Genomic DNA, 26088 nt, shown 5'->3' with positions numbered 1-26088 from the left:
AGGACTCAGAGACCCAGGAGAAGGGAGGGATTCAGAGATAGGCCCAATCAATCAATCAATCAATCGATCGTATTTATTGAGCGCTTACTGTGTGCAGAGCACTGTAGATCTGGCCCAGAGATCCAGAAGCCAGAGACAGAGGGGGTTGGATTCTCCATGGGAGGCTAAAGAATGGAAAGACTTTTCCTCTCCCTGTCATTTCATTCATTCATCCATTCGATCGTATTTATTGAGCGCTTACTGTGTGCAGAGCACTGTACTAAGCGCTTGGGAAGTCCAAGTTGGCAACATATAGAGACCCAACAGCGGGCTCACAGTCTAGACGGGGGAGGTCCAGTCCCCCCATGGCCTGGTGGATAGAGCCCGGGCCTGGGATTCACAAGGTCATGGGTTCTAATCCCGCCTCTGCCACTTGTCTGCTGGGTGACCTTGGACAAGACGCTTTACTTCTCCGTCCCTCGGTTCCTTCATCTGTAAAATGGGGATTGAGACTGGGGCCTCAGTTCCTTCATCTGTAAAATGGGGATTGAGACTGTGAGCCCCACGTGGGACAGGAACTGGGTCCAATCCGATTTGCTGGGATCCACCCCAGCGCTTAGAACAGTGCCTGGCACATAGTAAGCGCTTCACAAACACCATTATTATTATTTAGGGAAAAGGATCTTTCAATGCTCCCCACCCACCCACCCTCGGGGTGTCTCCCACCTTCACCCTGGAAGATCTTTTTGCAGTTTACCCTCCTCCCTTTCATCGTGGCTCAGTGGAAAGAGCTTGGGCTTTGGAGTCAGAGGTCATGGGTTCAAATCTTGGCTCCGCCAATTGTCAGCTGGGTGACTTTGGGCAAGTCACTTCACTCCTCTGGGCCTCAGTTCCCTCATCTGTAAAGTGAGGACTGTCTGAGCCCCTCGTGGGACAATCTGATCACTCTGTAGCCTCCCCAGCGCTTAGAACAGTGCTTTGCACGTAGTAAGCGCCTAATCAATCAATCGTATTTATCATCATCACCATCAATCGTATTTATTGAGCGCTTACTATGTGCAGAGCACTGTACTAAGCGCTTGGGAAGTACAAATTGGCAACACATAGAGACAGTCCCTACCCAACAGTGGGCTCACAGTCTAAACGGGGGAGACAGAGGACAAAACCAAACATACCAACAAAATAAAATAAATAGGATAGATATGTACAAGTAAAATAAATAAATAAATAGAGTAATAAATATGTACGTTTATTGAGCGCTTACTGTGTGCAGAGCACTGGACTAAGCGCTTGGAAAGCCCAATCCCTGCCTGTTCCAGGCTTCCCAGTTTCCTTCTCCTTGTGGGGAGCCTGAGCAGCCGTGGGGAGGGCTACCCAGACATCCTGATTGCAGTGTGCTAAACCCCCCTGGGGGGCGGGGGGGGGGGTCCTCGTCTGCTGGAGATTTGGGGGGGTGGGAGTGGGAATCCCAGGCGCTAGACCGGCCCCTGGGAATGTGCAAATGTGTATGTGTGCGGCCGTCTGTGTTTGCCTATATAATTCTCTTTGGAAGTTGGGGGGGTGGGAGAAGGGGGTCCCGGTGCGGGCCTGTGATTTCAGTTTAATGTGGCATTGTATTCCGAATCCCAGCCTCTCCCTCATCAAACAAAAAGCGATAGGGAGGGAGGGAGGGAGAGGACCCAGGCGTCCGGTCCTCCTGCCCCCCTCCCGTCCCCTCGGCGACCCCCCTCCTCCCCTGCCGGGCGTTGATTGCTTTAGAGGAGGGGGCGGAGGTGTGACCCGGGCCCTGACCCCTGACCCCTGACCCGCCCCCCACTCTGCTCCCGCAGCTCCTCGGGGGTGTCACCTTCCCTCCCGGCCGAGCATGATGGCTTACATCAAACAGCCCCATTACGCGGTCAACGGACTCGCCCTGGCCGGCCCGGGCATGGAGCTGCTCCACTCGGCCGTCGGATACCCGGGTAAGGCCCCCCAAACTCCCGGGCACCCCCCCTGCAGCCCCCCAATCCCTCCCACACCCCCAGGACTAGGCCCGCCTCCTCCCCATCCCCTCCTTGCCCCACACTGGCGGCTGCCAGCTGGCCCCTGAAGGGTTAAATCCTGCCTATTACTAATAACAATCATAATAATGGCATTTGGTAAGCGCTTACTATGTGCCAAGGACCAGGCCCGCCTCCTCCCCATCCCCTCGTTGCCCCACACTGGCGGCTGCCAGCTGGCCCCTGAAGGGTTAAATCCTGCCTATTAATAATAACAATTATTGGTAAGCGCTTACTATGTGCCAAGGACCAGGCCCGCCTCCTCCCCATCCCCTCGTTGCCCCACACTGGCGGTTGCCAGCTGGCCCCTGAAGGGTTAAATCCTGCCTATTAATAATAACAATTATTGGTAAGCGCTTACTATGTGCCAAGGACCAGGCCCGCCTCCTCCCCATCCCCTCGTTGCCCCACACTGGCGGCTGCCAGCTGGCCCCTGAAGGGTTAAATCCTGCCTATTAATAATAACAATAATAATAATGATGATGGCATTTGTTAAGCGCTTACTATGTGCCAAGCACTGTTCCAAGCGCCGGTGGGGGATGCAAGGTCATCAGGTTGTCCCACATGGGGCTCCCAGTCTTCATCCCCATTTTCCAGATGAGGTTTAACCTCACCGAGAGAATCAATCAATCAATCGTATTTATTGAGCGCTTACTATGTGCAGAGCACTGTACTAAGCGCTTGGGAAGTACAAATTGGCAACACATAGAGACAGTCCCTACCCAACAGTGGGGTCACAGTCTAAAAGGGGGTTTGTGACTCACAGACACACAAATTTCTCACCAACCGAGAAGTTTTGTGACTTTTACAAGTTTCACACCGAGAAGTTTGTGACTTACCCAAAGGTCACCCAGCAGACGAGTGGCGGGGTCGGGATTAGAACCCATGACCCCTGACTCCCAAGCCCGGGCTCTTTCCACTGAGCCACGTTGCTTCTCTACTGATGGGGAGGGCGCTTCCCCAAGTCCCCTCCCCGCCCCAAGGTGTCATCCCCCCTGCTCATCCCGCTGTTGGGTAGGGACCGTCCCTATATGTTGCCAACTTGGACTTCCCAAGCGCTTAGTACAGTGCTCTGCACACAGTAAGCGCCCAATAAATACGATTGAATGAACGCATGAATGCTCATCTTCCTTCCCTCCCTCCCACCAGGCGGGGGTCGGGCCGGGGTCTCCCATTAGAACTGTGCTTTGCACATAGTAAGCGCTTAATAAATGCCATTATTATTATTATTATTATTATTATCTGCAGCCTCCATGCGAACCACAGAGAGATCCCACCCCCATCCGCTTGGGGAAGGGAGGCAGCTCACTTTATAGGTCGACTGGACCCATTTTACAGATGGAAAAACTGGAGGTTCAAAACTCCCTCTCTTTGGCCGCAAACCCCCAGACTCCCTTTTGATTGGCTGCCGCCCCGCTGGGTTAAGAGCCCGGGCTTTGGAGTCGGAGGCCATGGGTTCAAATCCCGGCTCCGCCACTTGTCAGCTGTGTGACTTTGGGCGAGTCACTTCGCTTCTCTGGGCCTCAGTTCCCTCATCTGGAAAATGGGGATGAAGACTGTGGGACAACCTGATCACCTTGTAACCTCCCCAGTGTTTTGCACATAGTAAGCGCTTAATAAATGCCATTATTATTATTGGCCGGAACCCCAGCAGATCTGCTTCTCACTTGTCCTCGTGATGCTTAGGGGAGTCTGTTTAGTGGAAAGCCATTAAAAGGCTTTCCTTCTTCAGAAGCCTGTCAAGCCCCCTGGGGGGAAACCGAGGCACGGAGATGGGCAGGGCAGAGATGCCACATTGAGCCCTGCCCTTCCTCCCAGACCATCACTGTGGAAGCAGCGGGGCCTAGCAGATAGATCCCGGAGTCTGGGGGTCAGAAGGACCTGGGTTCTAATCCTGCCCGCTGCTACCTTTCTGCTGTGTGAACTTGGGCAGGTCACTTCACTCTGTGCCTCAGTTCTCCTATCCTCAAAATGGGGATGAAGACTGTGAGCCCCTCGTGGGACATTAATTCATCCATTCAATCGTATTTATTGAGCGCGTACTGTGTACTAAGCGCTTGGGAAGTACAAGTTGGCAACATATAGAGACGGTCCCTACCCAACAGCGGGCTCAGGGACTCTGCCCGACCCCATTTGCCTGTGTCCAATTTAGAGAAGCAGCGTGGCTCAGTGGAAAGAGTGCGGGTTTGGGAGTCAGAGGTCATGGGTTCGAATCCCACTTGTCAGCTGTGTGACCTTGGGCAAGCCACTTAACTTCTCTGTGCCTTGGTTACCTCATCTATAAAATGGGGATGAAGACTGTGAGCCCCATGTGGGACAACCTGATCACCTTGTATCCCGCCCAGCGCTTAGAACAGTGCTTCACACAAAGTAAGCACTTAACAAACACCGTTAGTATTATTATTATTACAGTGCGTGGCACATAGTAAGCGTTTAACAAATAACGCAATTATTATTATTCATATTATTATTGGGTACCGGAACCTGGCGGGGCAGGGGCTGAGCCCACTGCTGGGTAGGGACTGTCTCTATATGTTACCAACTTGTACTTCCCAAGCGCTTAGTACAGTGCTCTGCACACAGTAAGCGCTCAATAAATACGATTGATGATGATGATGATGGATGCCTAGGTAGTCCCCGGATTACCGAGAAGCCAAGCTGCTGCCTGTGGGGGCAAGGAGGCCCGGTACCCCTGGGGCGGGTGGTCGGGAGGGGGCCGGCCCTGATTTTGCAGAGAAGCAGCGTGGCTCAGTGGAAAGAGCACGGGTTTGGGAGTCGGAGGGCACGGGTTCAAATCCCGGCTCCGCCAATTGTCAGCTGTGTGACTTTGGGCAAGTCACTTCTCCGGGCCTCAGTTCCCTCATCTGTAAAATGAGGATTAAAGACTGTGAACCCCCCGTGGGACAACCTGATCACCTTGTAACCGCCCCAGCGCTTAGAACACTGCTTTGCACATAGTAAGCTCTTAATAAATGCCATTATTATTATTATTATTATTATTATTTTGTGCCCCTTCCCCCGGCCCCAGCCACCCCCAGGAAACAGCGTCGGGAACGTACGACCTTCAGCCGGGCCCAGCTGGACATCTTGGAGGCTCTGTTCGCCAAGACCCGCTACCCGGACATCTTCATGCGCGAAGAGGTGGCACTGAAGATTAACCTCCCCGAGTCCAGGGTGCAGGTGAGCCCTCACCCCACGTCCCCCACCCAATCAATCAATCAATCAATCAATCGTATTTATTGAGCGCTTACTGTGTGCGGAGCACTGTACTAAGCGCTTGGGAAGTCCAAGTTGGCAACATATAGAGACGGTCCCTACCCAACAGTGGGCTCACAGTCTAAAAGGGGGAGACAGAGAACAAAACCAAACATACTAACAAAATAAAATAAAGAGAATAGATATCATCATCAGCATCAATCGTATTTATTGAGCGCTTACTATGTGCAGAGCACTGTACTAAGTGCTTGGGAAGTCCAAGTTGGCAACATATAGAGACCGTCCCTACCCAACAGTGGGCTCACAGTCTAAAAGGGGGAGACAGAGAACAAAACCAAACATACTAACAAAATAAAATAAATAGAATAGATAGGTACAAGTAAAATAAATAAATAAATAGAGTAATAAATATGTACAAACATATCTACAGGTGCTGTGGGGAAGGGAAGGAGGTAAGATGGGGGGAATGGAGAGGGGGATGAGGGGGAGAGGAAGGAGGGGAACCCTGTTACCTGCCCACCCCCTGCCAAGGAGGGAAGGGGGAAAGAGGAAAAGAGGAAAGAGGGAAGAGAAAAAGGGAGGGAAGGTGAAAATAATTATAACTGTGGTATGGGTTAAGCAATTACTAGGTGCTAAGCTCTGGGGTAGGTAACTGAGAAGCAAAGTGGCTTATTCATTCATTTAGTCGTATTTATTGAGCACTTACTGTGTGCAGAGCACTGTGCTAAGCACTTGGGAAAGTACACTAGAACAGTAAACAGTCACATTCCCTGCCCACAATGAGCTCACAGTCTAGATTGGGAGAAACAGACATCAATACAAGTAAATAAAATTACAGATATGTACATAGGTGCTGTGGGGTTGGAACAGGGGAGGACCCAGTGGATAATAATAATAATAATAATAATAATAATAATGATGCATTTGTTAAGCACTTATTGTGTGCAAAGCACTGTTCTAAGCGCTGAGGAGGATACAAGGTGATCAGGTTGTCCCATGTGGGGCTCACAGTCTTCATCCCCATTTTACGGATGAGGTAACTGAGGCCCAGAGAAGCTAAGTGACTTGCCCAAGGTCACGCAGTTGACAATTGGCAGAGCCGGGATTAGAACCCATGACCTCTGTCTGACTCCCAAGCCCGGGCTCTTTCCACTGAGCCACGCTAATGGCTAGACCACTAGCGGCTAGACCACAGGCCCAAGAGTCAGAAGGCCACCAGCTCCACCGTTTGTCTGCCGTGTGACCTTGGGCAAGTTGCTTCATTTCTCCGGGCCTCAGTTACCTCATCTGCAAAATGGGGATTAAGAGTGTGAGCCCCATGTGTTGCCAACTTGTACTTCCCAAGCACTTAGTACAGTGCTCTGCACACAGTAAGCGCTCAATAAATACGATTGATGACGACGACGTGGGACAGGGACTGAGTCCAACCTGATTGGCTTGGGTCTACCCAAATGCTTAGAACAGTGCTTGGCACATAGTAAGCACTTACTATATAATATAATTATGATTATTATAATTATCATATTATATATTATATTATTAATACTATATAGCTTGTTGATACTATATAATATAATCATGATTATTATTTAGATAGCCTATGGAACTCACAGTCTAAGGAAAAGAGGAGAGCGAGAGGTGGGGAGGGTTGGGAGGGAAAGAAAGAGGAAGAGAAGGAAATGGGAAATGGCAAGATTTCTCCCCCCGGAATGTCAATCCATCGCATTTATTGAGCGTTTACTGTGTGCAGAGCACTGTGCTAAGTGCTTGGGAGAGTCCAGTATAACAGAGTTGGTAGACACGTTCCCTGCCCACAAGGAACTTGCAGTCTAGAGGAGGAGGGAGATATGAATATAAATAAATTAATTATGGACGTGGGCCTAGAGAAGCAGCGTGGCTCAGTGGAAAAGAGCCCGGGCTTTGGAGTCAGAGGTCATGGGTTCGAATCCCGGCCCCGCCACATGTCTGCTTTGTGACCTTGGGCAAGTCACTTAACTTCTCTGGGCCTCAGTTCCCTCATCTGTAAAATGGGGATGAAGACTGTGAGCCCCACGTGGGACAACTTGATCACCTTGTATCCACCCCCAGCGCTTAGAGCAGTGCTCTGCACATAGTAAGCACTTAACAAATGCCATTAAAAAAAAAAAGTGCTTTGCAAAGGAAGGTGGGGTGAATTTCAAGTCCTTAATAGGTACAGATCTAACTCCACGTCCGTAGATATTGGGTAGAGCAAATTAGAGAAACAGCATGACCTACTAGGAAGAGCCCAGGCTTGAGAATTAGAGGACCTGGGTTCTAATCCTGCTCATTCAGTCATTCAATTGTATTTTTCAAGCGCTTCCTATGTGCAGAGCACTGTACTAAGCGCTTGGTACTCCTCCAACTCTTCTACCAACTCTGTATATGTATATATGTTTGTACATATTTATTACTCTATTTTACTTGTACATATCTATTCTATTTATTTTATTTTGTTAGTATGTTTGGTTTTGTTCTCTGTCTCCCCCTTTTAGACTGTGAGCCCACTGTTGGGTAGGGACCGTCCCTATATGTTGCCAACTTGGACTTCCCAAGCGCTTAGTCCAGTGCTCTGCACACAGTAAGCGCTCAATAAATACGATTGATGATGATGATGATATTGTGCTCTTCCAAGCATTTAGGACAGTGCTCTCAGTCAGCGCTCAATAAATGCGATCGATTGATTGACAGTTCCTCCACTTGCCTGGTGTGTGACTTTGGATGTCACTTAACTTCTCTGTGCGTCAGTTTCCTCATCTGTCAAATTGGTTCTTCTTCTTCATGTGAGCCCCATGTGGGACAGGGACCGTGTCAGATCTGATTTGCTTGTATCCACTCCAGTGCTCAGTACAGCGCCTGGCTCATAGTAAGCGCTTAACAAATCCCGTTATTATTGTCGTTGCGGAGCCGAGGGTTGATGTGCCCCTTCTTCATACGTCATCCGTACAGCGCTTACAATGTGTCGAGCACTGCTCTGAGCTCTGGGGAAGATACAAATTAATCAGGACGGGCTCAGTCCTGATTCCACACTGGGCTTCCAGTCTATAATAATAATAATAATAATGACATTTATTAAGCGCTTACTACGTGCAAAGCACTGTTCTAAGCGCTGGGGAGGTTACAAGGTGATCAGGTTGTCCCACGGGGGGCTCACAGTCTTCATCCCCATTTTCCAGATGAGGGAACTGAGGCCCAGAGAAGTGACTTGCTCAAAGTCACACAGCCGACAAGCGGCAGAGCCGGGATTCGAACCCATGAACTCTGACTCCAAAGCCCGGGCTCTTTCCGCTGAGCCACGCTGCTTCTCTAAGTAGGAGGGAGGACAGGTATTGAGTCAGTTGAGGAAACTGAGGAAGAGAGGAACTGAAGTGACTTGCCCAAGGTCACACCAGGAACAATGGGCAGAGATGGGATTACTATCATTAGGGAAGCAGCGTGGCTGAGTAGAGAGAGCCCGGGCTTGGGAGTCAGACGTCATGGGTTCTAATTCCAACTCCGCCGCTTATCAGCTGTGTGACTTTGGGCAAGTCACTTAACTTCTCTGGGCCTCAGTTCCCTCATCTGAAAATGGGGATGAAGACCGGGAGCCCCACGTGGGACAACCTGATTACCTTGTATTCATTCATTCATTCAATCGTATTTATTGAGCGCTTACTGTGTGCCGAGCACTGTACTAAGCGCTTGGATCCACCCCAGCACTTAGAACAGTGCTCATAATAATAATAATAATGGCATTTATTAAGCACTTACTATGTGCAAAGCACTGTTCTAAGTGCTGGAGAGGTTACAAAATGATCAGGTTGTCCCAGTGCTTGGGACGTAGTAAGCGCTTAACAAATACCATCATTATTATTATTGTTAGTAATGATAACAATGGTACTTGTTAAGCGCTTACTGTGTGCCAAGCACCGTTCGAAGCACTGGGGTTGGACACAGTCCCTGTCCCACGTGGGGCTCACAGTCTTAATCCCCATTTTCCAGATGAGGTCACTGAGGCACGGAGAAGTCAAGTGCCTTGCCCAAGGTCCCCCAACGGACACGTGGCGGAGCCGGGATTAGAACCCAAGTCCTCTCGATTCCCAGGCCCGGGGTCTTTCCACTGGGCTACGCGGCCCCTCTCCTTCCAAAACGGACAGCCCCCCCAAAAGTCCTCAGCGCTCTCCCCTTCCCCGCCAGGTCTGGTTCAAGAACCGCCGGGCCAAGTGCCGGCAGCAGCAGCAGCAGCAGCAGCAGAGCAGCGGACAGGCCAAGGCCCGGCCGGTCAAGAAGAAGAGCCCCCCGGCATCGGAGCCCGGCCCCGGCGGCCAGTACAGCCCGGCTGCGGCCGGCGGCCCGGCGGGCCCCCCCCGGCTCCACGGTCGGCGCCACCGTGTCCATCTGGAGCCCGGCCTCCATCTCGCCGCTGCCCGACCCGCTGGGCACCGCGGCCCCCGGCGCTCCTTGCCTGCAGCGCCCGGCCGCGGGCTCGGCCTACCCCGTGGCCTACCCGCAGGCGGGCCCCGCCGGCTACGGACACGGCTACGGGGCCTCGGGCTCCTACTTCGGGGGGCTGGACTGCGGACCCTACCTGTCGCCCATGCATCCCCAGCTGGGCGCCCCGGGGGCGGCCCTCAGCCCCATCGCCACCCCCACCATGGGGGGCCACCTGAGCCAGTCCCCCGCCTCGCTCTCGGGCCAGGGCTACGGGGCCGCGGGGCTGGGCTTCGGCCCCGTGGACTGCCTGGATTATAAGGACCAGTCGGGCTCCTGGAAGCTCAACTTCAACGCGGCCGACTGCCTGGACTATAAGGACCAGAGTTCTTGGAAGTTTCAGGTCTTGTGAGGGGGGTGCCAGCTGGCGGGGGGACCGGGTGCGAGACGGGGGAGAGAGGGGTTTCCCCGGACCCCCGGTTGAAGCATCCTCCCCCGTCCCGCTGCCTTCCTCTAGCCCGGCCCGCGGTCATCCTCCTCGCCCCTCCCCAGAGGGGCCTCGAGCTGAGCCCGCTTGGCAAGGTGATACCCCGTCCCCATCCCCTCGGCCAAACCGGGGGTGTCGGAGACACTCCCGCCTAGATCGGGGGGAGAAGGAGGAGCTCCCGGATTGTTGGGAGTCGGGACGGATGAGGCCCAAGAGGTGAGGAGAAGCCCGCGCTCTTGAGTTTTCTCTCCAGAGTTTGCCCAGGGGCACGTTCTTGTGCCTAAGACACTTTGCAACTAGAGGTTCTCTGGATCTGAGCCGGGAAACCCAGAAAGTGGGCAAGGGGCAGAACAACCAGGGGTGCCACCGCCCCCCGCACCCCGTGCTGCGTGAAGCCTCAAGTCTCCCTTCAGGTGTCACTCCATCCCCTCCGGATGAGTTCCGCAACCACGAGGCTCGGGGTTTGAGACACCGAACCGAACCAGAGCCTTTCCGTCAACTTCACGGACACCTCGCCGAGCATCCGGGGGGGAAAAGAATATCTACGGGCGCTTTTACGGAAACCGCGGGGACCGTGTCCTCCGATCGAGAGGCTTAGAGGACGTTTTTAGTTTTCTTTCTTTTCTGTCTTCGGGGAATCGTTTTCTGGGTCGCTGGAGAACCCACAGGTTAGAGGAGAGCAGAGAGTCGGGGGGGAGATGCCCCAGGGGTCCCATTTTCAGAATGGAACCAAGGCCGAGCTCCCACAGCCCCCGACTTCCCGGACCCCAAGGATGACGGATAGAGGCAGGGGAAGAGATTTCGACAGAATCCCGGAAACTGTTCTGGCTGTCCTGCCTCCCTGCTCTCCCGACATGAGCGGGAAGGAGACTGGGAGGAGATGGGAGGGGAAAAAGCCCATTCCACCGGCTTTCTGGGCTTGGGAGCAAAGGTTCCCGGGACTGTGTTTTACCTTGGAGCCTGAAAACTGGGAGGAGAGAGAACTAGTCACAGCTACCATACCCTTTCCCATGCCCGGGAGGGAGAGAAGGAATTCTTCATCCCTGCCTCTCTAGCCTTTCTCCTTCCCACCAAAGCATCTTAGCCTGGGCCAGGGTACTGGCAACACTGAGGCCTGAGTCCCAAGGGGGATGTGGGTCAGTAGAGTCAGGGTGGCGAGACATGTGTGTGTGTCCAATCCCGCCCCCCGACAAATTCTTGTCCCTGACCTCACTTATTGGGGCTCTTTTAGCAGAGAGAGAGGTGGGAGGGAAACACCCACACACAAACACACACAGATTGATCAGCCCCAGGCCTGACTCCAGGTATCCCCCTCTCCATTCAGCTTGAGACCCCTATTCTCTTTCCCCTCTTCCCCTCCTTCACCTGCCAGGCCCCCAGGTGAAAATGAGAAAAAATTAAATGAAATACTTGAGAAAGGGCCCAACTGTTTTGTGCTGGTTTCCTCAGAGTCCGGAGAGGCCCTAGGCCCCGTGTCGCCGTGTCCAGCGCCATGGTGGGCTGGGCCCTCCACGCCCACCCAGGCCAGCCGGAGGGGCTCTCCTGGCTTTGGGGGTCGGGGTCCCCGAGGTTGAACCTCAGCCCGGCCCCCGCCTCCAGCCTGGGTTATTTTTACTGATCTAATTTCACAAATGCTCCAATCCTCTTAGCCCAGACCTGGCCTCAGCACATTGGTAAGTGAATTAGAGGGGATTGGGGGGGCGGGGGCTGCCCTGGGGGAGGTCAGGCTGACAAATTGGTTGTAGATGGGGGTGACAGCTGGGATCCCTGGGGGGCTTCTGGGAAGTGCCCTCTCCCCACCCTGAGAGTGGGATTAAGTGGGCCTTTTCTGGAGCCCGTGGTGGGGGCAGGTGGAAACTTACTCCTGTGTTCCCATCCTCCTGGCACGTGGACATACTAGGAGACAGCGCAGGGAGACCCCAACACATCAATCAATCAATGGTATTTGTTGGGTGCTTACTGTGTGCAGAGCTCTGTACTAAACGCTTGGGAGAGTCCAATATAACGGGTTGGTAGACACGTTCCGAGCCCACAGTGAGTTTATGAGGGGGGAGAAGACGGGGACAGAGGGAAGCAGGGAGAATAATAATGATTTTGGTATTTGTCAAGTGCTTGCCATGTGCCAGGCACCGTACTAAGCGCTGGGGTTGGATGCAAGCAAATCGGGTTGGACACAGTCCCTGTCCCACGTGGTGCTCACAGTCGCAATCCCCATTGTAATAATAATGATGGCTTGAAAAATAACTGCGGTATTTGTTCAGGGCTTCTTATGTTCCCAAGCACTAGGATAATAATAATAATGATGGCATTTAAGTGCTTACTATGCAAAGCACTGTTCTAAGCACTGGGGAGGTTACAAGGTGATCAGGTTGTCCCGCGGGGGGCTCTCAGTCTTCAACCCCATTTTACAGATCAGGGAACTGAGGCCCAGAGAAGTGAAGTGACCGGCCCAAAGTCACACAGCTGACAAGTGGCGGAGCGGGGATTTGAACTCAAGGCCTCTGATTCCAAAGCCTGTGCTCTTTAACACTGAGCCACGCTGCTTCTGCTTCATTGTGCCAACACACTATTTTGTTAGTATGTTTTGGTTTTGTTCTCTCGTCTCCCCCTTTTAGACTGTGAGCCCACTGTTGGGTAGGGACTGTCTCTATATGTTGCCAACTTGTACTTCCCAAGCGCTTAGTACAGTGCTCTGCACACAGTAAGCGCTCAATAAATACGATTGATTGATTGATTGAGGTAAGATAGAGGGGGATGGAGAGGGGGAGGAGGGGGAGAGACCTGCCTAGCCACTGCCCTAGATAGAAATGGAATGGGCAGAGGACTGGAAACTCTCCAGGTGTGACCCCGAGAGGGGAACTCTGCTCACAGTAAGTGCTCAATAAATACGATTGATTGCTTGAAGTACATAAGCACTGTGGGGCTGAGGGTGGGGTGAATAAAGGGTGCAGATCATTCATTCGGTCGTATTTATTGCACATTTAGGATGATTCATTCATTCAATCGTATTTATTGAGCACTTACTGTGTGCAGAGCACTGGACTAAGCGCTTGGGAAGTCCAAATCGGCAACATGTAGAGACGGTCCCTACCCAACAACGGTCTCACAGTCTACAGCAGGGAGACGGACAGCAAAACAAAACGTGGACAGGTGTCAAGTCATCAGAATAAATAGAAATAAGCTAGATGTACATCATTAACAAAATAAATAGAATAGTAAGTATGTCCAAGTAAAATGCATTCATTCAATCGTATTTATTGAGCGCTTACTGTGTGCAGAGCACTGGACGAAGCGCTTGGGAAGTACAAATCGGCAACGTATAGAGACGGTCCCTACCCAACAATGGTCTCACAGTCTAGAAGGGGCAGACGGACAACAAAACAAAACATGTGGACAGGTGTCAAGTCATCAGAATAAATAGAAATAAAGCTACATTCATTCATTCATTCATTTGTATTTATTGAGTGCTTACTGTGTGCAGAGCACTGTACTAAGCGCTTGGGAAGTACAAGTCGGCAATATATAGAGATGGTCCCTACCTAACAGTGGGCTCACAGTCTAGATGCACATCATTAACAAAATAAATAGAATAGTAAATATGTCCAAGTAAAATAGAATAATAAATCTGTACAAACATATATACAGGTGCTGTGGGGAGGGGAAGGAGGTAGGGCGGGGGGGATGGGGAGGAGGAGAGGAAAAAGGGGGCTCAGTCTGGGAAGGCCTCCTGGAGGAGGTGAGCTCTCAGCAGGGCTTTGAAGGGAGGGATGATGTGCAGAGCACTGTACTAAGCACCTGGGAGAGTACAATGCAACAATAAACAGACACATATCCTGCCCACAACGAGCTTAGAGTCTAGAGGGGGCCATAGGATGCTTGCAAACCTTTCTGGCCACTCCCCTCCTCCTTGTGCTCCCTTCAAGGCCCTACTGAGAGCTCACCTCCTCCAGGAGGCCTTCCCAGACCGAGCCCCTTCCTTCCTCTCCCCCTCATCCCCCTCTCCTTCCCCCCGTCTTACCTCCTTCCCTTCCCCACGGCACCTGTATATATGTATATATGTTTGTACAGATTTATTACTCTATTTATTTTACTTGTACATATCTATTCTATTTATTTTACTTTGTTAGTATGTTTGGTTTTGTTCTCTGTCTCCCCCTTTTAGACTGTGAGCCCCCTGTTGGGTAGGGATCATCATCATCATCATCAATCGTATTTACTGAGCGCTTACTATGTGCAGAGCACTGTACTAAGCGCTTGGGAAGTACAAATTGGCAACATATAGAGACAGTCCCTACCCAACAGTGGGCTCACAGTCTAAAAGTTCAGAGCAGTGAGTCGGCCAAGGTTGCCCAGCAGACGCGTGGGGGAGGCGGGATCGGAACCCAGATCCTCACTGTCTCTCTATGTTGCCAACTTGTGCTTCCCAAGCGCCCAGCCCAGCACTCCGCACACAGTAAGCGCTCAACCAACACGATTGATTGATCGATTGATTGAGTCCCGGGCCACTGAGCCGAAAGAAAGCCGAGTTGAGGAGCTTTTGTCTCTATATGTTGCCAACTTGGACTTCCCAAGAGCTTAGTACAGTGCTCTGCACACAGTAAGCGCTCAATAAATACGATTGATTGATTGATTGTGCTCACCCCATTCATTCATTCATTCAATCTTATTTATTGAGCGCTTATGTACTCCCCACAACTCCCATATCATGCAGTTTGGGGAAAGGGGGGGAAGAGAGAGAAGAGACAGTGTAGGGCAGAATCAGGGGATTGAGGAAGTCCTCTGAGTGGGACCAGACTATGAGAGGGGCAGAGTGTCCCCCATGCCCATGTCTCTAATCGTGTCAGCATTTTGTCAGCGTGGGGGAGGAGGAGACAGATTGGGTTTAATCCATTCTGATCCCCAGTACAGATGGAGTTTGGGGGGTGGGGGGCTGCTCAGACCCAGAATGAGGCAGTAGGGGTGAGGGGGAGGATGACCAGCTAATGGGGACAGACGAGATGACCCTCATTCATTCATTCAATCGTATTTCTTGAGCGCTTACTGTGTGCAGAGCACTGGACTAAGCGCTTGGCAACATCTAGAGACGGCCCCTACCCAACAGCGGGCCCGCAGTCTAGAAGGGGGAGGCAGACAACCAAACAAAACATATTAACAAAATAAAATAAATATGTACACGTAAAATAAATAAATATCCATTCATTCAATCGTATTTATTGAGCGCTTACTGTGTGCAGAGCACTGGACTAAGCGCTTGGGAAGTCCAAGTCGGCAACATATAGAGACGGTCCCTACCCAACAGCGGGCCCACAGTCTAGAAGGGGGAGGCAGACAACCAAACAAAACATATTAACAAAATAAAATAAATATGTACACATAAAATAAATAAATATCCATTCATTCAATCGCATTTATTGAGCACTTACTGTGTGCAGAGCACTGGACTAAGCGCTTGGGAAGTACAAGTCGGCAACATATAGAGGCGGTCCCTACCCAACAGTGGGCTCACAGTCTAGAAGGGGGAGGCAGACAACAGAACAAAACATATTAACAAAATAAAATAAATATGTACACATAAAATAAATAAATATCCATTCATTCAATCGTATTTATTGAGCGCTTGATGTGTGCAGAGCACTGGACTAAGCGCTTGGGAAGTCCAAGTCGGCAACATACAGAGGCGGTCCCTACCCAACAGTGGGCTCACAGTCTAGAAGGGGGAGGCAGACAACCAAACAAAACATATTAACAAAATAAAATAAATATGTACACATAAAATAAATAAATATCCATTCATTCAATCGTATTTATTGAGCGCTTGATGTGTGCAGAGCACTGGACTAAGCGCTTGGGAAGTCCAAGTCGGCAACATCTAGAGACGGTCCCTACCCACCAGCGGGCTCACAGTCTAGAAGGGGGAGGCAGACAACAAAACAAAACATATTAACAAAATAAAATAAATATGTACACATAAAATAAATAAATATCCATTCATTCAATCGTATTTATTGAGCACTTGATGTGTGCAGAGCACTGGACTAAGCGCTTGGGAAGTCCAAGTCGGCAACATCTAGAGACGGTCCCTACCCACCAGCGGGCTCACAGTCTAGAAGGGGGAGGCAGACAACAAAACAAAACATATTAACAAAATAAAATAAATATGTACACATAAAATAAATAAATATCCATTCAATCGTATTTATTGAGCGCTTGATGTGTGCAGAGCACTGGACTAAGCGCTTGGGAAGTCCAAGTTGGCAACATATAGAGACGGTCCCTACCCACCAGCGGGCCCACAGTCTAGAAGGGGGAGGCAGACAACAAAACAAAACATATTAACAAAATAAAATAAATAGAATAAATATGTACACATAAAATAAATAAATAAACATTCATTCATTCAATCGTATTTATTGAGCACTTACTGTGTGAAGAGCACTGGACTAAGCGCTCACCCCCCGACTCCCCCAAACTACCCCGGGTTCAGGGAAAGGGGTGGGGGAAGAGGCTGAGAACTTGCAGGTGGAAAGGGGGTCACTTATTCCCCAGTCTCCGGCCCCCCACCCCCGGGACTCACCATCCCCTTAAAGCAAAGAGAAGCAGCGTGGCTCAGTGGAAAGAGCCCGGGCTTTGGAGTCAGAGGTCATGGGTTCGAATCCCGGCCAACTGTCAGCTGTGTGACTTTGGACAAGTCACTTCACTTCTCTGGGCCTCAGTGCCCTCATCTGTAAAATGGGGATTAAAACTGTGAGCCCCCGGTGGGGCCACCTGATCACCGTGGAACCTCCCCCAAGCGCTTAGAACAGTGCTTTGCACATAGTAAGCGCTTTATGTTTGGTTCTGTTCTCTGTCTCCCCCTTTTAGACTGTGAGCCCACTGTTGGGTAGGGACTGTCTCTATGTGTTGCCAATTTGTACTTCCCAAGCGCTTAGTACAGTGCTCTGCACATAGTAAGCGCTCAATAAATACGATTGATTGATTGATTGATTGATTTAGACTGTGAGCCCACTGTTGGGTAGGGACTGTCTCTATATGTTGCCAACTTGGACTTCCCAAGCGCTCAGTACAGTGCTCTGCACACAGTAAGCGCTCAATAAATACGATTGATTGATGGATTGATTGAACAAATACCATCATTATTATTATTATGCCCTAGTGGAAGTCAGAGGACCTGGGTTCTAATCCCCGCTCCATCACATGCCTGCTGCATGCCTTGGGGCAAGTCACTTCACTCCTCAGTGCCTTAGTTCCCTTCTCTGCAAAAATAGGGATTCAATACCTGTTCATTCATTCGTATTTATTGAGCGCTTACTGTGTGCAGAGCAGTGGACTAAGCGCTTAGGAAGTGCAAGTCGGCAACATATAGACTGTGAGCCCGCTGTTGGGTAGGGACCGTCTCTCTATGTTGCCGGCTTGGACTTCCCAAGCGCTTAGTCCAGTGCTCTGCACACAGTAAGCGCTCAGTAAATACGATTGAATGAATGAATGGAGACAGTCATCATCATCATCATCAATCGTATTTATTGAGCGCTTACTATGTGCGGAGCACTGTACTAAGCGCTTGGGAAGTACAAATTGGCAACACATAGAGACAGTCCCTACCCAACAACGGGCTCTCACCTAGAGTGCGCGTCCCATGTGGTGAGTTAGGGCCCAGGCTTGGGAGTCAGAGGTCATGGGTTCAAATCCCGACTCCGCCGCTTGTCAGCTGTGTGACTTTGGGCAAGTCACTTCACTTCTCTGGGCCTCAGTTCCCTCATCTGTAAAATGGGGATTAAGACTGTGAGCCCCACGTGGGACAACCTGATCACCTTGTATAATAATAATGGCATTTATTAAGCGCTTACTATGTGCCAAGCACTGTCCTAAGCACTGAATCCCCGCTTGTATCCCCCCCAGCGCTTAGAACGGTGCTTTGCACATAGTAAGCGCTTAACAAATGCCATCATTATTATTATTATTACCCCAGCACTCGGGAACACAATAAGCCCTGAACAAATACCACAGTTATTTTTCACTAAACTTCTCTGGACCTCCATATCCTCATCTGTAAAAGGGGATTAAAACTGTGAGTCCCACATGGGACAGGGACTTGTCTCGTATCTACCCCAGCGCTTAGAACAGTGTTTGACACATAGTTGATGCTTAACAAATACCACTATGATTATAATTATAGGAGGCACTATACTAAGTGCAGGGTTACATACAAAATAATCAGGCAGGACACAGTCCCTGCCCCACATGGGGCTCAAAGTCTAAATGGAAGGGAGAACAGGCATAATAATAATAATGCCATTTATTAAGCGCTTACTATGTGCAAAGCACTGTTCTAAGCACTGGGGAGGTTACAAGGTGATCAGGTTGTCCCACGTAGGTCTCACAGTCTTAGTCCCCATTTTACAGATGAGGTAACTGAGGCCCAGAGAAGTGAAGTGACTTGCCCAAAGTCACACAGCTGACAATTGGCGGAGCCGGGGTTTTCACAGGTGTGGAAACTAAGGCACAGAGAAGTTAGTAGCTTACCCAAGGTCACCCAGCCCCACAAATAATAATAATAATGATGATGATAATGGCATTTGTTAAGGGTTTACTCTGTGCAAAGCCCTGTTCTAAGCGCTGGGGAGGATACAAGGTGATGAGGTTGTCCCACGTGGGGCTCACACAGTCTTCATCCCCATTTTACAGGTGAGGCAACCGAGGCCCAGAGAAGTTGTGACTAGCTCAAAGCCACACAGCTGACAACCGGCGGGGTCGGGATTAGAACCCATGACCTTTGACTCCCAAGCCCGGGCTCTTTCCACTGCGCCACACTGCTCCCCTAGGTATCAGTAATTAAATTTTTTTTTTTACAGTAATGTCTATCCCCTCCTCAAGCCTGTAAAGTTGTTGTGGGTAGGGAATGTGTCTGTTGTTCTATTGTCCTTTGCCAAGCGCTTAGTCCAGTGCTCTGCACACAGTAAGCGCTCAATAAATAGGATGGACTTAACTGTCTCGCGTGTCCGTCTCGCAGGCCGGAGCCGCCCCCTGGTGGACACAAGGAGGCAAGTCGGGTTCCCCCTGACCCTCTCCTGACCGCCCACCCCTCTCAGGCGCCTATATGTATATATGTATATGTGTGTATGTATGTATGTGTGTGTGTGTATATATATGTATATATGTATGCGTACGTATACGTATGTATATGTACGTATACGTATGTATATGTATATATGTGTGTATATATATGTGTATGCATGTGTGTGTATATATAAGTATATGTGTGTGTGTGTATATATATATATGTGTGTGTGTATATATGTATATACTACGTGTAGGGTAACATACGAAATAATCAGGCAGGACACAGTCCCTGCCCCACATGGGGCTCAAAGTCTAAATGGAAGGGAGAACTGACATTGAATTAGACCCACTAGTAATAATAATAATAATAATAATAATAATAATAATAATAATAACGATGATAATGGCATTTGCTATGTATGTATGTGCACATGTACATATATACACATATATGTATATATGTGTATGTATATATATGTGTGTGTGTGCATGTGTGTGCATGTATATGTATGTATGTGTATGCATGTATATATAGATATATGTGTATGTGTACATGCACACACATACATGCATACATATACATATGTATGTGTATATATATATGTATGTGCATGTATATGTATATATGTATGTGTGTATACACACATATATATGTATAAACAAACACATATATATATACACACATATATGTGTATATATACACACATTTATATATATATATATATATATATATACCTGAATAATAATAATAATGGCATTTGTTAAGCGCTTACTATGTGCAGAACACTGTTCTAAGCGCTGAGGGGGAATACAAGGTGATCAAGTTGTCCCACATGGGGCTCACAATCTTCATCCCCATTTTACAGATGAGGTAACTGAGGCGCAGAGAAGTGAAGCACCTTGCCCAAGGTCACACAGCAGACGTGGTGGAGTCGGCATTCGAACCCATGACCTCCGACTCCAAAGCCCTTGCTCTTTACACTGAGCCACGCTGCTTCTCTATGTATGCACACACGCACACATATATATATGTATACACACATATTTATATAAAATGGCATTTATTAAGTGCTTATTATGTGCAAAGCACTGTTCTAAGCGCTGGGGAGGTTACAAGGTGATCAGGTTGTCCCACGGGGGGCTCATAGTCTTCATCCCCATTTTACAGATGAGGGAACTGAGGCCCAGAGAATAATAATAATAATAATAATAGCATTTATTAAGCACTTACTATGTGCCAAGCACTGTTCTAAGCGCTGGGGAGGCTACAAGGTGATCAGGTTGTCCCACGGGGGGGCTCACAGTCTCCACCCCTGTTTTCCAGATGAGGGAACTGAGGCCCAGAGAAGTGAAGTGACTTGCCCAAAGTCACACAGCTGACAATCGGCGGAGGCTGAATTTGAACCCATGACTTCTCAATTGACTCCTATTTATTGAGCGCTTACTACTACTACTACTAATAATAATGATGGTATTTGTTAAGCGCTTACCATGTGCCGAGCACTGTTCTAAGCACTGGGGGAGATACAGGGTAATCAGGTTGTTCCCCGTGGGGCTCAGAGTCTCTCAATCCCCATTTTACAGATGAGGGAACTGAGGTACGGAGAAGTTGTCCAAAGTCACACAGCTGACAATTGGCAGAGCCGGGATCTGAACCCATGACCTCTGACTCCAAAGCCCAGGCTCTTTCCACTGAGCCACGCTGCTCCTCTAAATGCAACAAGCATTTGCATCGCCGTGGGCAGGAAATGCATCTTGTTTATTGTTGATCTGTACTCTTCCAAGCGCTTAGTACAGTGCTCTGCACACGGTAAGCGCTCAACAAATACGAATGAGCGAGTAAATGTGCACATTCGTTTTCATTCATTCATTCATTCATTCAATTGTATTTATTGAGTGCTTACTGTGTGAGAGCACTGGACTAAGCGCTTGGGAAGCCCAAGTTGGCAACATATAGAGACGGTCCCTACCCAACAGTGGGCTCACAGTCGAGAAGGGGGTGACAGAGAACAAGAAAAAACATATTAACAAAATAAAATGATTAGAATAAATATGTACAAATAAAATAAATAAATAGAGTAATAAATTCATTCATTCATTCAATCAATCATATTTATTGAGCGCTTACTGTGTGCAGGGCACTGTACCAAGCGCTTGGGAAGTCCAAGTCGGCAACATACAGAGATGGTCCCTACGCGACAGTGGGCTCACAGTCTAGAAGGGGGTGACAGAGAACAAGAAAAAACAAATTAACAAAATAAAATGATTAGAATAAATATGTACAAATAAGATAAATAGAGTAATACATTCATTCATTCATTCAATCGTATTTATTGAGCTCTTACTGTGTGCAGGACACTGTACCAAGCGCTTGGGAAGTCCAAGTCGGCAACATACAGAGACGGTGCCTACCCGACAGCGGGCTCACAGTCTAGAAGGGGGAGTCAGAGAACAAAATCAAACATATTAACAAAATAAAATGATTAGAATAAATATGTACAGATAAAAATTCATTCATTCATTCAATCGTATTTATTGAGCGCTTACTGCGTGCAGGGCACTGTACCAAGCGCTTGGGAAGTCCAAGTCGGCAACATACTGAGATGGTCCCTACCCGACAGCGGGCTCACAGTCGAGAAGGGGGTGACAGAGAACAAGAAAAAACATATTAACAAAATAAAATGATTAGAATAAATATGTACAAATAAAATAAATAAATAGAGTAATAAATTCATTCATTCATTCAATCAATCATATTTATTGAGCGCTTACTGTGTGCAGGGCACTGTACCAAGCGCTTGGGAAGTCCAAGTCGGCAACATACAGAGATGGTCCCTACCCGACAGTGGGCTCACAGTCTAGAAGGGGGTGACAGAGAACAAGAAAAAACAAATTAACAAAATAAAATGATTAGAATAAATATGTACAAATAAGATAAATAGAGTAATACATTCATTCATTCATTCAATCGTATTTATTGAGCTCTTACTGTGTGCAGGACACTGTACCAAGCGCTTGGGAAGTACAAGTCGGCAACATACAGAGACGGTGCCTACCCGACAGCGGGCTCACAGTCTAGAAGGGGGAGACAGAGAACAAAACAAAACATGTTAACAAAATAAAATGATTAGAATAAATATGTACAAATAAAAATTCATTCATTCATTCAATCGTATTTATTGAGCGCTTACTGCGTGCAGGGCACTGTACCAAGCGCTTGGGAAGTCCAAGTCGGCAACATACTGAGATGGTCCCTACCCGACAGCGGGCTCACGGTCTAGAAGGGGGAGTCAGAGAACAAAACAAAACATATTAACAAAATAAAATAATTAGAATAAAAATGTACAAATAAAATAGAGTAATCAATACGTACAAACATGTATACGTATATACATGTTTTATGGCCAAGGGTACTAAGGCCAAGGGTACTAAGGTCTCCGGAAGAGAGGTCCGGCACGGCGGCGCGGGACGGTCAGATGGTCATCTCGAAGGCGGGGCGGCCGTGGGGGTCGGATTTTTCGGGGGGGTCCCTCCTCGAGCGGCTCCTCAGCGAGGTCCTCGGCCAACTCGCCCAACTTCAGCCCCACGGCGCAAAGTTGCCGGAACAGTTGCCCGTCCACCTCCCGCAGGCTTCGCTGCAGCCGTCCGAAGGTTAAAGAGAGACCGTCAGGGTCGCCGCCAGCCCCCCGAGCCGGGGGCAGGGGGGCTTGGGCCAACGTCCAAGAGATGAGTTCGAATCTCCCCCCGACCCCCAGGGCCTTCCTCATTACTCACTAGCTGCCCCCTCAGCCAGGCCAAGCGGTCTCGGAGCCGGGCCTCTCCCGCGGGCCCGCCACCGCTGATCGCGGCCTGGGCCGGCTCGGGGTCCAGGGGCAGGGGGCTTCCCTGCAGGGCGCGGGGAGGAGGGGGCAGGCCCCAGGGCGCCGATCCCCCCTGGCACAGACGATGCCACGGGTCCATTCTGCCGGATTCTGGGGTTCGCTCCCGCGTGCCCACTCTCACGCTTCGGTCTGCCCCGGGGAGCAGGGTCCGAAGTCCAGGCGGGAGCAGCGGGCCGGTGCTCGGGGGTGAAGGGCAGAACCGGGTGGGGGCCCAGACGATCCCGGAGATGGCAAAGGGCACGGCTGAAAACACCGCCATCCGCCTCTCCATTGCGAGCTCATTGCGGGCACGGCGTATGTCTGTTCCATTGCCCTCTCGCAAGCGCTTAATACAGTGTTCTGCACACGGTAAGCACTCGGTGAATTCCTCCTTTTAGACTGTGAGCCCACTGATAGGTAGGGACTGTCTCTATATGTTGCCAATTTGGACTTCCCAAGCGCTTAGGACAGTGCTCTGCACACGGTAAGCGCTCAATAAATCATCATCAATCGTATTTATTGAGCGCTTACTATGTGCAGAGCACTGGACACGGTAAGCGCTCAATAAATCATCATCAATCGTATTTATTGAGCGCTTACTATGTGCAGAGCACTGGACTAAGAGCTTGGGAAGTACAAATTGGCAACATATAGAGACAGTCCCTACCCAACAGTGGGCTCACAGTCTAAAAGGGGGAGACAGAGAACAAAACCAAACATACTAACAAAATAAAATAAATGGAGTAGATATGTACAAGTAAAATAGAGTCACAAATATGTACAAACATATATACATATATACAGGTGCTGTGGGGAAGGGAAGGAGGTAAGATGGGGGGGATGAAGAGGGGGGCGAGGGGGAGAGGAAGGAAGGGGCTCAGTCTGGGAAGGCCTCCTGGAGGAGGTGAGCTCTCAGCAGGGCCTTGAAGGGAGGAAGAGAGCGAGCTTGGCTGATGGGCAGAGGGATTGGGGGCATTCCAGGCCCGGGGGAGGACGTGGGCCGGGGGTTGATGGCGGGACAGGCGAGAACGAGGCCTAACGGGGAGGAGATTAGCAGTGGCAGAGGAGCGGAGGGTGCGGACTGGGCTGTAGAAGGAGAGCAGGGAGGTGAGGTAGGAGGGGGCGAGGGGATGGACGGCCTTGAAGCCCAGGGTGAGGAGTTTCTGCCTGAAATGCCATCATCATCATTATTGTTATTATCATCATCCTATGAGGATGAGCCCCCTCCTTCCTCTCCCTCTCCTCCCCCTCCCCATCCCCCCCGCCTTACCTCCTTCCCCTCCCCACAGCACCTGTATATATGTCTATGTTTGTATGAATTTATTACTCTATTCATTTATTATATTTGTGCCTATTTATTCTATTTATTTTATTTTGTTAATATGTTTTGTTCTCTATCTCCCCCTTCTAGACTGTGAGCCCGCTGTTGAGGTAGGGACCACCTCTATCTGTTGCCGACTTGTACTTCCCAAGCGCTTAGTCCAGTGCTGTGCACACAGTAAGCGCTCAATAAATACGATCCAATGAATGAATCAACCAATATGGAAGTGACAGGGCCATCAGCCTATGAGGAGCGAGAGGGCGGAGCCCTCAGCCTATGAGGAGGGAGAGGGCGGGGCCACCAATCCGGGAGTGAGGAGGGGGCGGGCCATCAACCTATATGGAATGACAGGGCCGTCAGCCTATGAGGAGCGAGAGGGCGGGGCCCTCAGCCTATGAGGAGGGAGAGGGCGGGGCCACCAATCCGGGAGTGAGGAGGGGGCGGCCATCAACATATATGGAATGACAGGGCCGTCAGCCTATGAGGAGCGAGAGGGCGGGGCCCTCAGCCTATGAGGAGCTAGAGGGCGGGGCCACCAGCCCGGGAGGGGGGAGGGGGCGGGGCCATCATCCTACATGGAAGTGACGGGGCCGTCAGCCTATGAGAAGCGAGAGGGCGGGGCCCTCAGCCTATGAGGAGCGAGAGGGCGGGACCCTCAGCGAATATGGAAGTGACAGGGCCATCAGCCTATGAGGAGCTAGATCTCGGGTCCCTCAGCCTATGAGGAGCTAGGGGGCGGGGACACCATCCTGGGAGGGAGGAGGGGGCGGGGCCATCAACCTATATGGAAGTGACAGGGCCGTCAGCCTATGAGGAGTGAGAGGGCGGGGCCCTCAGCCTATGAGGAGTGAGAGGGTGGATAATCATCATAATCATAATAATGGCATTTGTTAAGCACTTACTATGTGCAAATCACTGTTCTAAGCGCTGGGGAGGAAACAAGGTGATCAGGTTGTTCCGCATGGGGCTCACAGCTCTTATTGAGCACTTACCCTCCCCATTCCCCCCCCACCTTACCCCCTTCCCCTCCCCACTGCACCTGTATATATGTATATATGTTTGTACGGATTTATTACTCTATTTATTTTTATTTGTACCTATTTATTCTAGTTATTTTATTTTGTTAATATGTCTCGTTTTGTTGTCTGTCTCCCCCTTCTAGACTGTGAGCCCGCTGTAGGGTAGGGACCGTCTCTAGATGTTGCCAACTTGTACTTCCCAAGCGCTTAGTCTAGTGCTCTGCACACAGTAAACGCTCAATAAATACGATTGAATGAATGAATAAATGTATATACGTTTGTACGTACTTATTACTCTATTTTATTTGTACCTATTTATTCTATTTATTTTATTTTGTTAATATGTCTTGTTTTGTTGTCTGTCTCCCCCCTCTAGACTGTGAGCCCACTGTTGGGTAGGGACCATCTCTAGATGTTGCCAACTTGTACTTCCCAAGCGCTTAGTCCAGTGCTCTGCACACAGTAAGCGCTCAATAAATACGATTGAATGAATGAACCCATGAGGCGTGAGAGGGCGGGGACACAACCTGTGAGGAGGGAGAGGGCGGGGCTATCAACCTATATGGAAGTGACAGGGCCGTCAGCCTATGAGGAGCGAGAGGGCGGGGCCATCAACCAATGAGGAGGGAGAGGGCGGGGCCACCAGCCCGGAAGTGATGAGGGGGCGCGGCCATAATCTTAT

General features: G+C 49.9%; 2 protein-coding genes across 2 annotated transcripts; one reads left to right on the top strand and one right to left on the bottom strand.

Annotated features, from left to right (window-relative positions):
- Positions 1–1843: 1843 nt before the first annotated feature.
- On the top strand, positions 1844–10074 carry CRX (cone-rod homeobox). The gene is given in 4 exon segments (XM_038767564.1): positions 1844–1961; positions 5044–5198; positions 9429–9575; positions 9577–10074. Coding segments are annotated over 4 exon segments (918 nt in total).
- Positions 10075–22554: 12480 nt separating this feature from the next.
- On the bottom strand, positions 22555–23198 carry ERICH4 (glutamate rich 4). Its single transcript, XM_038767544.1, is given in 3 exon segments — positions 22555–22732; positions 22734–22841; positions 22981–23198. Coding segments are annotated over 3 exon segments (348 nt in total). The 5' UTR covers positions 23167–23198; the 3' UTR covers positions 22555–22678.
- Between the last annotated feature and the right edge of the window lie 2890 nt (positions 23199–26088).

The sequence above is a fragment of the Tachyglossus aculeatus genome, chromosome 26 (assembly GCF_015852505.1).
Source record: "Tachyglossus aculeatus isolate mTacAcu1 chromosome 26, mTacAcu1.pri, whole genome shotgun sequence".
In the NCBI taxonomy this organism is placed as follows: domain Eukaryota; kingdom Metazoa; phylum Chordata; class Mammalia; order Monotremata; family Tachyglossidae; genus Tachyglossus; species Tachyglossus aculeatus.
Note: the sequence above shows the minus strand (reverse complement) of the source record. Positions and strands in the feature narration are given on the sequence as shown.